The sequence below is a fragment of the Semicossyphus pulcher genome, unplaced genomic scaffold (genome assembly GCF_022749685.1).
Source record: "Semicossyphus pulcher isolate SPU_LCO1_2020_fin unplaced genomic scaffold, fSemPul1.0.p SCAF_13, whole genome shotgun sequence".
Lineage (NCBI taxonomy): Eukaryota > Metazoa > Chordata > Actinopteri > Labriformes > Labridae > Semicossyphus > Semicossyphus pulcher.
The window spans coordinates 28,995,925-29,010,947 of record NW_027211637.1 but is presented as its reverse complement, the minus strand read 5'-3'; the positions used below and the strand labels follow the sequence as shown (position 1 = coordinate 29,010,947).

General features: G+C 41.6%; 2 protein-coding genes across 2 annotated transcripts in view; one reads left to right on the top strand and one right to left on the bottom strand.

Annotated features, from left to right (window-relative positions):
• spryd3 (SPRY domain containing 3) overlaps positions 1-7,495 on the bottom strand; it is a 55,455-nt gene extending 47,960 nt beyond the window's left edge. Inside the window, exons 1-6 of the mRNA XM_069659470.1 lie at positions 7,409-7,495; positions 6,241-6,368; positions 5,207-5,282; positions 1,235-1,359; positions 331-466; positions 15-203 (exon numbers count right to left, since the gene is read on the bottom strand). Of these exons, the coding sequence (XP_069515571.1) occupies positions 15-203; positions 331-466; positions 1,235-1,359; positions 5,207-5,282; positions 6,241-6,368 (654 nt within the window). The 5' untranslated portion in view covers positions 7,409-7,495. The remainder of the gene's footprint in view (positions 1-14; positions 204-330; positions 467-1,234; positions 1,360-5,206; positions 5,283-6,240; positions 6,369-7,408) is intronic.
• Positions 7,496-10,028: 2,533 nt separating this feature from the next.
• igfbp6b (insulin-like growth factor binding protein 6b) lies at positions 10,029-12,745 on the top strand. Its single transcript, XM_069660306.1, has 4 exons — positions 10,029-10,496; positions 11,313-11,347; positions 12,122-12,241; positions 12,589-12,745. Exons 1-4 carry the CDS (start codon positions 10,160-10,162, stop codon positions 12,700-12,702), a joined length of 606 nt encoding a protein of 201 aa, XP_069516407.1. The 5' UTR covers positions 10,029-10,159; the 3' UTR covers positions 12,703-12,745.
• The last annotated feature ends 2,278 nt before the right edge of the window (positions 12,746-15,023 follow it).

Below are 15,023 nucleotides of genomic sequence, written 5' to 3'. Positions count from 1 at the left end.
TCTTTTCTACTCACCGTGCCGCTCACCCTGACGTCGTGAAGCCGCCCCCAGTCATCTTCATGGCTGTCCACCATCATCATACTATCATCTTCCTCCAGGAACCACTCGGCCTGCAGGTCAACCTTCACCTCCTCCCCCATGGAGTGCATCCCCACTGCAGGGAACAGACCCTCTGCAGACACAGGAACCTCCACTGAACCCACCTGCACAGAAGAGAGGTGTGAGGAAACAATAGGTTAAAAAACAGAGACACTTTACGTACATAAAGTCCGGCTAATGCATGTTTGAAATAAAGAATTACAAAGTGCCTTCACGATTAAAAACACCTACCTCTTTGCCGTTTTTGGTGAAAAAGACTGTCGTAAAACCTGCTTCTATATTCTCTGAGTGTATTCCGCAGCCGACGCGGTCACCACGAGCACACTTTGGCCCAAATTGCTGTCCCACAGGGTTGCCATTGTATAACCTAGGACAAAAAATAAAGAGATAAAAATAAGGTGAAGTGCTTCCAACTTAACACAAAAAAATAACATATGATTGACCCTAGAGCTGAATTTAAACGTGTGCACTATAGAATAGGAGGTTATGGCAAAGCAACAAAGAATACTTGTGTGGGCTAAGCTGCAGATAATATGCATCCTCTCAGAAATATACAGCGAGTTCAGTATCAACCAGGGACAAGCATAACAGCTGGTCAGCTTCCTGCTTGTGTTTTCTCCTGCAGGTGTACAACACCAGAGGAGTAACATATGAGTCAGGTAAAAATACAAAACAATTACTTTTCCCAGATGCTAAATAAACTTTTATCTGAAAGCTCTGAGTGCCTTTTTTCTTTATTAAACCAGCACTAAAGAAAAGCAGAGTTTGCTAACTTCCGTCCCCAATGTCTGATGTGTTCTCTAGCGATTTCCTTGTTTCCCAGGTAGATAGGTACGCAAAAGTTTAACATATTTTATGTTTAATTGGCCAAACAATTAATCGAAAAGGGAAGAAAAATCATGAAATTAACCAATAATAAAAATGTAGCTGTGCAAGGTTCAGAAGCACTCAGCCAACATTTCATTTTTTTCCCAGTTAAAAATGAAAATAAAAAGTAAGCGCGATGGAGAATGAATTACTGTTACTGTTGTAGTTATGTGTGGAAGCAGCATGAGCAGGCCACAATCCATTATGTCAAACCGTGCAAGAAACCAGAGCTGCACTGTAGAGTATAGATGACTGTGGTTTGACTTACTTGCCGTTGTCAGCGTGGTAAGCTACAGAGTATGGCAGCCAGCCAGGCTGGTGGTCCAGCCTGTAGAATTTAGGCACCAGGCCCACAGCAATGGTCCCCCTCACCCCTGTGTCTACTATTGTCACCTACAAACACACACAAACACAGTTGTTAGAGGGTATCTTAAAACCTTTATTTTGAAAGAATACAAGTTTTACTATTTCAGTGGAGTGAAGTCTGATGTGAGGAAAGTGTTTTTTTTGCTTATATGGACGTTCCACAGATAATAAGAAAAGCATGATATGTAATAAATAAGTGTTTATAGAACCACTTACAGTTTTTTGATATATACTGTAACCGTACTGAAAATTTGGCAATATCGTCCGACCCCTAACAAAAAGTTAAAGGGCCAGTTTGCAGATTTTCAACCTCAGCCCTATCATGTTATTATGGCGAGCAAATGCATTTATGGTCGGAAAAAAAATGTGTTATGCCTTTGGAGGACGCTTTCCACTTCTCCAATGGGCCCAGGAAAACCTCCGGTACGCTATGTAAAGCGCATCATCTGTCGGAGCCTGGGGAGCTCGCTAAACTACACTTCCACCTTCCACCACCTTCGATGTCATGTCTCCTTCAAAATCGTCAGACGATCCACCTGTACATTCTTGTCGTATTTCACATTCTGTACCGCTCTGAGCCATTGCCTGCTGCGAAACGGTAGTATTTCACTTCAGTGTCTCTCGCTGGGTCATTCCTTTCGGAGGGAGGGGCGCAATGCATGCTGGGTGTTGTAGGAATGTAGAATCCCCTAGAAACCACATGGTATTTGTACAACTTTCTCCACAGCTATGGCGCTAATTTCAAATATTATTGCTTCTATTGATTACAGAAAACACCAGCTTTGACTGACAGTGGCTTTTTCCAGGGGTGAACTTCTCCTTTAATGATTACCCTAACACTACCTTTAACTTTGTTATTTTTGGCCACAATCACAGAAGCATGTCAACATTGTACCAGTACACATTCCTGGTACAGAGCTTCTGCAGCAGCAGGGGAAAACATCCACAATCACCTCACCAACCCTCAGACACAAAGCCAGCCTGCTAGCTGAGCCCAATCAGAGCAAAGTGACACACGGTCAGAATTAGGTGAAAGGTTAATGCAGGCAAACACAGGAGAAGAGCCCCATCCGGTCTGCATTTGTTCCCTTCCCTTGTCAATGACCTTTCCAACTCTTGGGCCACCATCCACACTTACCTGTCCTCCCTCATTCTCTACCTCCTCTTCAGCCCAGACTCCCAGCTCACTCCTCCTGTAAGACCACTATCAATTCATGTGAAACCCTACTCTTCGATTTTCCCTGACTAAAAATTCCAGGCACAGAATCCTTCCAGTTTCCAGGTACTTTAAGGATAAAACTCTATACCACTCTTTTGTAAGAGAACTAGATTCTTGTCCTTGGCAGGTTACCACTTCCACACTCAAACTGTTTAAAACCATTTGTGTCAGTTTGAGACAAATAAATATGTGAAAAACCTGAGATTAAAGAGGAGCAGGAATGTGCTCACTGATGAGCCGTTAAGTTATGTTCATTTGAATTTTTGGAATACATCTTTTTAAGCGAGTGGAACGCTGCAGGTGTTCAGCTGCATTTAAAGAAGATGGATGACTAAAGCTGGAGAACGTGCGGCAGTGATGACGGAGGTGAAATGGATTCCTTGCGAAAGCAGAACGAGGAGAAACACGAGGATACCGGTGACGCATTCGGCGACGGAGGCTTGACCTTTACCTGAACAAACTCGGCCAAAAAATTCAACATATCTGGGAACTGACTGCATGTGCGTCACAGTGCCGAGCATAATGTAGCATAAAACTCTGGGTAATGACCACACTAAAATCCCCTTGTTTAAATGTCAGGGAGATCTAGGAGGACTCAAATGTGATTCTCATTTAAATAGAAACTTTGTTATCTGACAGATTTCCTCGCTAGGGAGAGAACAGAGAGATCCGGAGGTCAGAGACTCAGAAACTTGGGCGACACACCGTCACAGGATAATGTGTAGCCCAAACATTTATAAAGAAATGTCACATCTGGCCCGGATTTGGGACACATCAGAGGCACAATAAATTTCAACAAAGCACATTGTTAGCGGCTCGGCCTGTTTAAAATGATACTGAAATGTTTCAACACATGTCCGAAGTCGTGCTTCTCATCTCAAAAACAAATCTGAGAAAAAAGTGGGAGAAGTGACTCATTAAGAGGAGAGCTGGCTACAGCTGAGCGACTCTGACGCTGCATCGTGGTTCCTGTCTGGCTCTATTTGCAGGTCAGCAGAATGACGTAGGTTCACAGGATAATGTGTGGCCCAATATTGTTCTCCTGAAGCCTACAAACACAGACAAGGAAGTATGCCTGCATCACGTCACAGGGTCTGCTCTGACGCGCACCATCCACAAACAAGCTGGCTCATAAATAACACACTGCAGCTCAATGCAGCTAATTTATGACTGAACTTTTGCAACTTTCCTGAGGTAAATCTCCGTTATACTTTTTCCAACCGACTTTGTTACGAGGCAGAAAACCTCAGTCAGGTGCTGCAGAGATTTGTGCGCTCCCATTCCTCTTGTTTCACCTCACCACCACCGAAAATGGTCAATTTAAAGTACATTATAATAGCTAAGAAGGAGTAAACAAACGCTGTGGAAGCAGTTCCAACTGTAGAAAGTATGTGACGTACGTACACATGTTCAAATAAATACTTTGAGTCATTTATGGATTGATTTTCTTAGGAAGAAGTTGTGTGAAAGGCCACTTCCTCTAAACCCACATTTTGCCTATTCCATTCAAAATGAGCAAACTTCCAGACTCCTGGGTAGATATTTCATGTTTATTGAGTGGATAAATGGTTTTAAAATCGATCTTGTAGCATGTTTGTTACATTCTTGCTAGGTATACTACCATGTTCCCAGATATATGTCATATTTTGTATGGTAAATCCAACCAAGATGCATTTACGTACTGCGGCCGTTCAGTCCACACTCCTTTCTGTCCAAATGAACCAGCTATAATCTATACACATTGAATAAATAATATTGTTTTATTGTTCTCTCCATATTTTTATATATAAAAAATATATATAAACAAGTGGAAAAAAAACTTAATCTAACTTTTCGGTCGCCTGTGTGGCCTTGTTTATTCCCTGAGTCAGTGGAAACAATGAAGAACGCAGCCATTAAGGTTCAGTCTCCTTATGTAGAAAAGACGGTCCATTTACTTTTCTGATAACTACATCACTGTATTTCTCATAACAGGTCACAGTGTTTGGCTATTTGTGATGCTTTGTATGTTTTCAATTGCCAAGAAAAGATAATACAAAAAAATCCTTTTTCTTTAACTATTCTCATGAAGGAATTTACAAAAATCAAATCCCACATTATTCAATACTGTGCAGTCCGTGCAACCGTGTAATCAAATGTCCGATTGTTTCTCCTGCTGTCAGTCTGCCTGCCTGTCTGCTAAGAAAACACTGTGCGTTAGAATAATCTCTGTGCTCAAAGATACCACCTAACCCACACCCTCTCCCTCATTCCAGTGCAGCGAGGACATTTTTGAGGTAGTGGTTTTGCACTGTTGAACTGGGACTGCATGGGGGCACTGTGAATTTAATATGAAGTTGAGAAAATTGTCAGCAATGGAATTCCAGGGGATAAAATTCCAGGGTGGATGGTAAAGCAATCTTGGGCACACCACATACAGGAACGATGGTATGCGCTATCATATCATGAATAATCCCCCCAACCCCTAAAAGTTTAAACCGTGCAAAGGACCAACAATCTACTTATTTTCTAATCATTTAAATGCATTCAAAAAAAGTAGATAAACAAAAAGTGGGAGATTGGTTGCAATCATGTCTACTAATGATGCACAAACTGTTACAATTACAGTGTCAGATAAAAGCTGCTTTACAACATCACAATCAATTTGAGTCTTACCTCAAAGTAGCAGTTTCCCTTTGACAAAGGATGGCCAGCCACATAGCAACCCACCTCCTCAGAGTTCCCTTGGTAACTAAAGAGAAGAAATACAGGTTAACAATAGGTGACTTCTAATAGGTCAGACGGCTGAATGCACAATCAGTAAAACAAGAGCTGGCTCATCTTTCGATCAAAAGACTGTCTGGTTACAATCAGTATAATCACACACATCAAAAAGTACAAAAGAAATGAGACAAGGATATGCACTCAACATTTAAAATGATAAGACAGTTAAGGCTGATTTGGGTCCGTTATTTAGCCAGATGATGAGAGGAATATATGTCACATGACATGCACATAACTGTTTTAGTTATGAAGGGAGGATAGGTTTTGTGCAAGACAAACAAGGATTTTCCTAAAAACAAAGGATGCACAAATACTGGAAATGTTATTGAAATTGCATGATGGGCAAGTTCAATTTCAAACTTATAAAAGCTGCCATTTTTTGATAAAGTTGATATTTGCAACAAAACATTTTACTATGAAGTACTGTAGTGCTGCAAAGGTAAAAGAAATCTTGTTCTATGTTTGTTTGGGACAGACCCCAACAATTGTCACACCATCATGATTTTAATAGTTGATTTAATATCTTATCAATAGCTATAACACTACTTGTTGATCAAACCAAAACTGCTACATGCATCAAAAGTACATTGCAATAAAACTTTTTTCCATATCATGCAGCTTCACAAGGATAGCACCGATCTAATCCATCTTATCGTATCAGCTCAGGTACTGACCGAAGCCCCTCTGCATCCCTACTTCTAGCACAGGGTGGGTCAGGATGTCAATGTTCACAGGGCAAACCTTCAAAAGAGCTTCCTTACCCTTTTCTTTACTAAATGTATTGAGACACATGGCCCATAAGCATCACAAAATAAGACCTGACTGACTACCATATAACCATATGACTCCAGTTTCTACCAATCAAACAAAACCACACTATCACTCCAGTTCAACCTTCACTTAAGCAAGTTCAAAAACAGACCAACCTGAGTATGTCTCCATCCTTCTGTAACCTCATATATCGTTCCTGTGCCGGCCGTCCATCCCCGATGTCTCTGATTCGACGCCTCAAATTCAGAAGGCATCTGTGGTGTAGTACATTGATGTCATCCATCTGAATAAGGAAAATGGGACAGTGGAAAAAATGGCACTTTACCATGATTTAAATACAATGTACCACCTCTCCAACCTCTCCCCATGCATGTGCTTTAGATTCCATTATACAGGAGTTGCTTGAAAGCTTCTTAAATCCACCAAACTATCACAGAAGACATTTAAAAGCAGCATTGGTTTGGTATTCTATCTTTTTTACACCCTTTTGTACTATTTTTTATTTATACATGGTTTGATGATGAAGAAATCAGTTCTGCATGTTTATAAATCCCACATGTGACGTAACTGTATGCGACGCTATTCTTTGCTGTATTTCCCTACAGGAAAAAGTGATGATTTAAGTCACTTTCTTGAGGCAATACAATATGTATTTGCAAGAAGGAATAGGTGACAAAATCCAGAGAAGCACTCACACAAGAAGCCGCCGTAAACGATACCTATTTCAAAGCAATAACTGGAATTACCGTAATGAGCTGCCTCTGGTTTGGGAAGTCGTTCAGTGACGTTCAATGATGTCGTAAGGGCTTAGCAAACACGTCAAACTTCCTAACTGTGTGACACTCTCCTCTTAATATCCTCAGATATGTACTCCAATAATTGCAAGAAAGATATAAGTCAAACTTTGACACATAACATGTCAAAATGCGGCAACTAGAGAAAGTGGGCGTGTCATTGTTTACATTTAGCGCTGTCAAGGTTAGCAAGCTAGCACCATGCTAACGATAAATCTAGTTTAAGTTCTGCTAGCAAGAATATTCCGACCGATAACAGCTACCATTTTGAATGACAATTGTATATAGTCCAGTGTTGATTAACAATAATTTCAAAAAGGTGATTATATATTCTTGACTTGGTGACGAGGGATCAATTTAAGCGCATAGTTAAAGATGAGTTAGCATTATTAGCGGCTAATGTGATAGCTTCTTTGCTTGAAGCTGAGGTTCGCTGCTTAGCAAGATGATTACGAAGGTCTGTTCATCAGAGTGAAGAGCAGAGCAATGATTAATTATAGCTGTCATTATCGATAAGTCGATCGCTTACCTGTTATCTAGGCGGCTAATGACATACAAACTCACTTTTCTCCATCAGCTGTCCATAGCTCCACATATAAAACTTTGTAAACTAGAGTTCGGCGCTTCCAAGTGACGTCACACTACCGTTAGTGAAATAGCCAATCGCATCAAGTGTTTTAAAAATGGTGAGAAGCATTTAGCCAATCGTAGATCTCAAATCGTCTGGTATGCGTTTGTACTAGTTTGACTTGACTCCAATATGCCACATTTACCAACATTTAAGATTTCGACATTCCCCCGGTTCCTGTTGTGTTTAATGATTACAAACTGAAACGATATTATGTATTTCTTTTACTGCTTTTATTGCTATCTTTAGGTAGGTAGTTGTTCAGCTAAACAGAGAGTCAGAGGGATACTACTCAAGAGGGCAGAGAAGTTTCCCACCATAAGATTTGTGAGCATTTTTATCACTGTGTTAAGAGCAGAAGTGGCAGGAGAGAGATTTCCAGAGCCAGCTGGGATAGACCTGAGCTGGGGAGACAGAGAGGAGGAAGAAACTGATGAAGAAAGTGTGTGGCTGGCTGGAGGAGGAAAAATGTACAAACCCAGGGCCAATGTGGAAAGGAGAGCCCCCGTTGGTCTGGCGTGTGTCTTGGAACATTCTCCTGATATGTGGAAAGCTGCAGTTCCCAAGCTGATGGGAACACAAGACGGCAGGTGATTTCTACCCTCTGTGCCAAGATTAATCAGAACAACAAGCTGCTGATGGCAAAGCAGAATTTGGCCTCATATAACCCTAAATTCCAGCAATTACAGACAAGTGGGTATGTGTGTGTGTGTGATCTGTCATGTTTGTGCTACAGCAGTACTACAGCAGGAGAAAATGACCCAGTGCCAGGCAACTAGCACACAGCACATTTTGTATGTGTAGGTAATTACACCCAAATTCTGTTTATGCTCTAAAAATATATGGCTTCATGTTCATGTTGCATCTGTCCTCAGAGCACCGCTGGCTTCAAGGAAACGGCAGATAACACCGGAGACAATGAGACACTAGATAAGAGAGGAATTCCTCCACAGTCTTCATACCGCACACCTTTAACCGCACACCAAATCCTTGACTTTGCTTTCTATGTCTCTTTTAATACATAGTGTATGCACATGTATGTTTTTTCAGTGCCATAAGGTTCTGTGCGGACAGTAGAACGTAATTACCAAGTAAAACAATAGCAAAACTACTTCTGTGGTTATGATCAAAAACACAAAATCTAGCTAACTGAATGTTTTCAGGAAATCACTAAAAAAGTAGTACAGGAACACTTGCCAGGTCAGGTGTATTTTAACTGCAGTCATTGCAGAGTTGCTTTTGGAATCTGTATGAAAGAGTAGAAGATTTATGACTGGTGTATTTAAACAACATAATTAATGCACAGCAAATAACCTGTATTTCTTCATCTGTAAACCTCACAGAACTGTGCAGACACAGAAGTTTTTCATGGCAGGACCGAGTGTTGTGTGTTGAGCTGAAGCATAAAGGACTTTTGGTCTTTTTGAAGACGGAAAATCCAAACTGGCTGAGTGGAGAGTAATGGATGGATTACACTATTAGCAGTGTGGCTTGGGCTGGTCGATGTGCATTCCTCCTAAAGTAAGTCCCCCCCCCCCTCCCCTCGTTTCTCCTAATCATCTAGATGATTACTCTTCCAATCCAAACAACTGGTGAGCTATAGCCTTAGCTGGCCTCACACATAAAGGTGTGATATGGTCCATGAAGTCAGGTAATATCTTATAGCTGCTGAAATGTAAAAAAAAAAGTTGTCCGGCTTCATTAAAGACTGGATTAGCCTTTTTGTAGAGTCGATGCATTTCTGACTCATCAGATTTAAATGTGCTGAATCCCAGTTAAACTGTATTCTTCATGAAGTAGTCTCACATTTGTATGTTACACTTCTTTTTGGTAATTATTCTGAAGTAAAATCAGTCTTTATTTCTTAACTGTTTCATTGGTTTTGCGTACATACATAGGAAAAGGCTTCTTGAGTACAAAAGGAAGCTGTTGAATAACATGTCGGTGCAGGAAATATCCCCTGTAGCAGGATAATTCACACAGCTGTGCATGTATTGTAGCAAATAGCATTGCAGTGGTGAGGCTGATTGAAGCACATACTGTATATGTATTTCTATGTGTTACCATGGCAAATATTATTCCAGAAAGGTCTCTGACATTGGAAAAAAGTGCAAAAAGCTTAGCATGAAAACTACTCTTTATGCATTTGTAACATTGAGCTCAAGTGTAAGAAGAAGGGCTGGATGTATGTGTTGGTATAGAACAGGAAGGGGTGGGGAGATTTTGATAATTTCTGAAAGGAACATAATCCACCCCCCACTTGCTCTCTCCCTCCCTGCCACCTCCCTCTCTTTCTCTCTCTCTTTTTCTCTCTCTCTCTCTGAGTCCCAGCCCCTGAAGGTGTCATAACTGTGCTCTCTCTCTCTTTCTCTCTCTCTCTCACTCACTCACTCTCTATCACCGCCTTTCAGATCTTTAAAAGCCGGTGCTTTGCTGTGTCTCTCTCGATCTCCATTTGTCTCCTCTGGCACTGCAGGGGACTCAACCGGCAAAGCACCAAGGAGAGCTACTGTATAGAAACGGGAGGAAGACTAAGGAAAGGGGAGAGAAAGGGAGAGAGAGAGGGAGAAATATATACATCCAGAAATAGCCTCAGCCACATTTAACTGACAGAGAGTGACAGAGTGGAGAACCTGAGACCTGGACAGAAAAATGCCTATCCTTTCTAACTTAACAACCGTTGCTTTGTTGCTGATTGCTCACTGCGGATCATGGACCGGGGCAAACCGCTTGGGCCCCTTCAAGGTCTGTCCCTCCTGCAAGGATCCACTGGGGGCAGGCCGGCCCCCCAGGGACCATAACGTTGCTGGCAGCACATCAGTGTTGGCCCAGGGAGAGCCCTGTGGTGTGTACACCCTGAGCTGTGCCAAGGGGCTCCGCTGTGTCCCCCCGCCGAGGGAGCACAGCCCTCTGCAGGCTCTGTTGCAGGGAAGGGGCATTTGCGCCAAGCACAGCAGGACTAGTCCCACTGAGAGGCCCCACCCCACAGGTAAGACACTGTATACACACACACACGTGCATGAAATCATGTATGCACACGTACATGCATGCGCCTACAGACGGCGCATGCATGGACACTGCAGGTAGACTTGTATTTACAGTGTGTCTCCTGTGTTGCATGTGATGCTGTGTCACTCACCAACAAAAAGAAAGGCCAATTAGTGCGTGACATTTAAGCCTGGATGCATTTTGTGCAGCACAGATGAATTTGCAAACCTCCAGCATTCAATACTGCTCAGCAGTGCCTCTGGAGTCACTGTGATAAAAATGTCATTTGTCATTACAGGCGTATTGTAAAGATCACACAAAACGAGCACCTTTTATGTCTTCTTGGCTGTTGCAAAAGTGTATAAGTGAAAGATGCACATCCCAGCTTTTATTTGTTTGCACAGTGTCATATATTTCATTCATTTCAATGACAGGGTGCATGGCAATGATCTGTCCTACAAGTGAGCCTCTCTGAAGGGAATTTCAAATGAATGTGAAACTGTCACAGTGTCACCTACATCCTGATCAGGCTGCTTTTATTGCAGTGATCTCCATCTACTGTTCAAACGGAGATACTGCGATTAACAATCTGAAAAGGAAATATACTGATGGAAATTAGGTCTCTCATTAAACCCCCTCAGATACATCTCATCTCACTGACTGCTTAGTAATATTTAGTGGAAAAGAAGATGCAAAGATAGATACAAAAGTCTAAATATTGGATGTGCAGCATAAACTGTAAAATGTGACATTTCATGTGGTTTGATGTTAACAACCAGCTATGTTGGTTTAATGGCACATTCTCATTTCCTCTCAGGTCCTCATCCCTCACACAGTGGTGACATTGAAAGAGTAAGTTCATGTTCTTATTTTACAATCTTTAATGTGTCATTATCCCCTTAAATGATCAAACTCGTGACATGTATAAAGCATTCTATCTAACAAGATCGCATTAATACACCTTATATGTGATGGAAAGGGCTGCATACGGAGCTGCATTATATTATAGAGAGTTCTAGCCATAGATCCTGTGCTGTTTGGGGTGTTGCAGTGGCATGTACACACACTGCCCTGAAGCCATGCATTATGGTGCATGATGTGTGTGCTGCTATGCGGCAGAACTAATTGAGCATGATGTGAATCAGGAAAGTTTCAAGACGGCCGCTGCCGCCTCAGATTTTTCACTTTGCGAGCCGGCTGATCTGCAGCTTTCAAGCTCAAATGTACAGTATGATATCATGAGAACAGCTGTCGTCACAGGATTGATCAAGATGACACAGTTTCGTCTCACAAAGTGACACACACACAAAAAAAACGCACACGTCACTTCATTACATTCAGTGACCTGAAAAGCTAAAGCATTGTGTAACAATATGGTTATATAATGTTATACAATATGTGACATCTGATATATATATAAATATATACATATTCTCTGCTGCTTCTGGCTCTAATGCTGCATCACTGTAGCTAATCCTTTGTGATTCACATCGACATGTGTTGCAATCAAAGCAGATTGCTGCCAACACAACCACCTGAGGGGAGATAGCAGCTTGCCACTGCCACTCTGTAGATGAAGACAGGTTAGATGAAGAAGTCACACTCTGCATTGCTGTTGTTTTTTAGGCACCCTGCCGCAAGCTGCTTAACAGTGTCCTGAGGGGTCTCGAGCTGACAATCTTCCAGTCTGACCGTGACATCTATATACCCAACTGTGACACTCGTGGCTTCTACAGGAAAAAGCAGGTAGAGTGTTGTTGCAGTCACCTGAAACATCATGAAACATATTACTGGAACTTTATTGGCTCTTACATGTGTGTGAACGTGTCTCTGAAGCACTGTGACTCTATGCATATCTGAGAGCTGCACTCCACTGCAGCTTTCTGAGATTTCTCTGTGAGAAAAATTGACACTTCTCTCTGTGAGCCTCTCAGCTGTGAGCTCAGAGAATCAGTACTGCGCTATGATGACATATCATTTTCTCTCTCTTCCTCTCTCGCCACCTTTCCCCTACTCCCCCACTCAATCTCCGCCCTCCTTCCCCTTTTTAAAATCTCCCTCTCTCTCTCTCTCTGTCTTTTAATCTCACACAGTGCCGCTCCTCCAAGGGCATGCAGCGTGGCCACTGCTGGTGCGTGGACGAGCTCGGCACACCCGTGCCCTCACGTGCCAGCGAAGATGGTACAATACCGTGTGATGGCGAGTGAGGGATGAGGCTGTCCTATTGCTCTGAGCCTGGAGGAAGAGGAGAAGGAGGAGGAGGAGGAGGTGGTGGAGGAGCAGGAGCACAGGGAGAGGGGGTGGCTTTAGCATGTGCTAGACACTGCCTGGACAGGAGGTAGCAGGGATAAACCACTTCCTATGGAAAACACACACCGGTTAAAGTCCTCTCTAGAAGCAAGACACACACACTCTCACAGTCCAGCAGCAGCAACAGCAACATCTGCCTGAATGTTCAACAGTTGCAGCAGCGTCCTCTGCGTCGTCCGGTGACATGCTGCATGCTCACATTAACGCTCCGTGAACTGCCTCAGTGATCCAAAGCGGTATTACTCCGAATGATCTCTATATTCCCTGGCTCTTGTCCTGGCTTTCTGGTAGATCTCTGTTTTTTTCCTTCTTACTTTAGGATAGCTGACACTGCCTGTGTTTGTTCTGATCTCAGTGGGCTGAAATACTGTTACGCAGGTGATGTGACACAAACGTTTAAAAAAAAATGTGTCTCCCTCACCGTCCTCTCTCCCTCTCTCCAAAGATACACTGATATCAACATACCTAATCGACAGAATATTTCTTTTCTATTAATTTATTTTTTGAGTCTGTATGTCCATCCAGTACTGCTTGAATCTTACAGTATCTTATATATGTGTCGAGTCAGAAAAAATAGTCATACGAATATGATCCTGGATGCTTCTGTTCATTTACTTTGTCAAAATGGCGTTCTGACTGCTTATTAGTTGATTGTTTGTACATATGTTTGAATTTTGTGGTCGACTGTGTGTTCTGAAGTGGCAGACTAAAAGCTTACGGCTGTTACCCTTTTCAAAAAGTTGTAAGGCATATTTTTATACACGTCAATATAATATTTTATATATGAATTGTTGGTTTATTTAATGAACTACAGTACAATGCCATGTATTTTTATATTGTCAGCAGTTTCTTATTTAAAGACAGAGATTATTTTATTTCATGTTAGGGGAAGTGTTGTGCTCTAAAGGCACCTTTATGGCAAAACTCATCACATTCATCAGAGCTCTATTCAACTGCTGCACATCTTATGGTTATATCTCATGTTTTTAATTTGACTGTTTTATTTATGCTTTGTTTATCTGAGAACTGAGAATGTCCATGTTACACTTATGTTTTATTTTTGGCACATTATTCTTTCAAATTCTGATTTTAAACAGAGAAAAAAAAAGGACAAATTTGTTATTGTTATTGTATGTCTTTCCCGAGTCCTTGCAAAAGTCATGAAATTGTGTGCTATTACAGTGTGATTAGAATTTATCTATTTCTGAACAATCTTGTTGTGCCAATGTGTGTGCCGTGATGAAAGGTCCGTGCACAAAGGACCTGTAAGATTTGCAAATATGAAAATAAAACATAATGATAATAAAAGTGGAGAAGAATAAAACATATATTAATATAACAGCGGCTGTCGGGTGTGTTCTTATGAAATGAAAGATGGACATTAGAGATGAGTTTTATGAAGATGAGAGAAAGATGACAATAACAATTATACTCATCATGAAAGGGAGTTTTTATCTACCTTAATTTAACCAGGAAAGCTTAAATGAGTAAGCACACACAAGCACATACATCATCATTCAGATATTCACAAATATGCCCCACATAGTAATTTTGATGTACATTCCTGAATCCTTTAATTTAATGCTACTCTACTTCTGCTACAGAACATCATCTTCTATACCGCTTAGCCTGTTCAGGGTCACATGGGGGCTGGAGCCTATCCCAGCTGTCACTGGGTGAGAGGCGGGGTTACACCCTGAACTGATCGCCAGTCAATCACAGGGCTGACACATAGAAACAGACAACTTTTAACACACACATTCACACCTACTGGGCAGTTTTAGGGTCGCCATGGAACCTAACGAGCACGTCTTTGGACCATGGGAGGAAGCCGGAGTCGCTGCAGAACATTTAAGAAAAAAATATTACACCTTTTAAACCTGTTTATGTATTTAACAGCAGCAGTAAAAGTAGTTTCAGATCAAACTGAGCAACAGATGGTAAAGTAGTCAGAATAATCTTGACAGGCTTCCACATTAGCATGCGGCTTATTGCTATTGTATTGTAATAATAGATGTAGCACTATGAACAATATAAGGAGCGAATTTGCAATAAAACGAAACATTTTGAACGCATGACTTTGCAATTATAAGATCATGAAAGAACAGCATGTTTGTAGAAGAATCTGCAGCCATGACACCCTCTGAGGCGGAGTCATCTCTGTGTTCGCAGGGCTCTCTGTGCGCTAATATTGTAAGAGACAGACATCTTTGGGGTT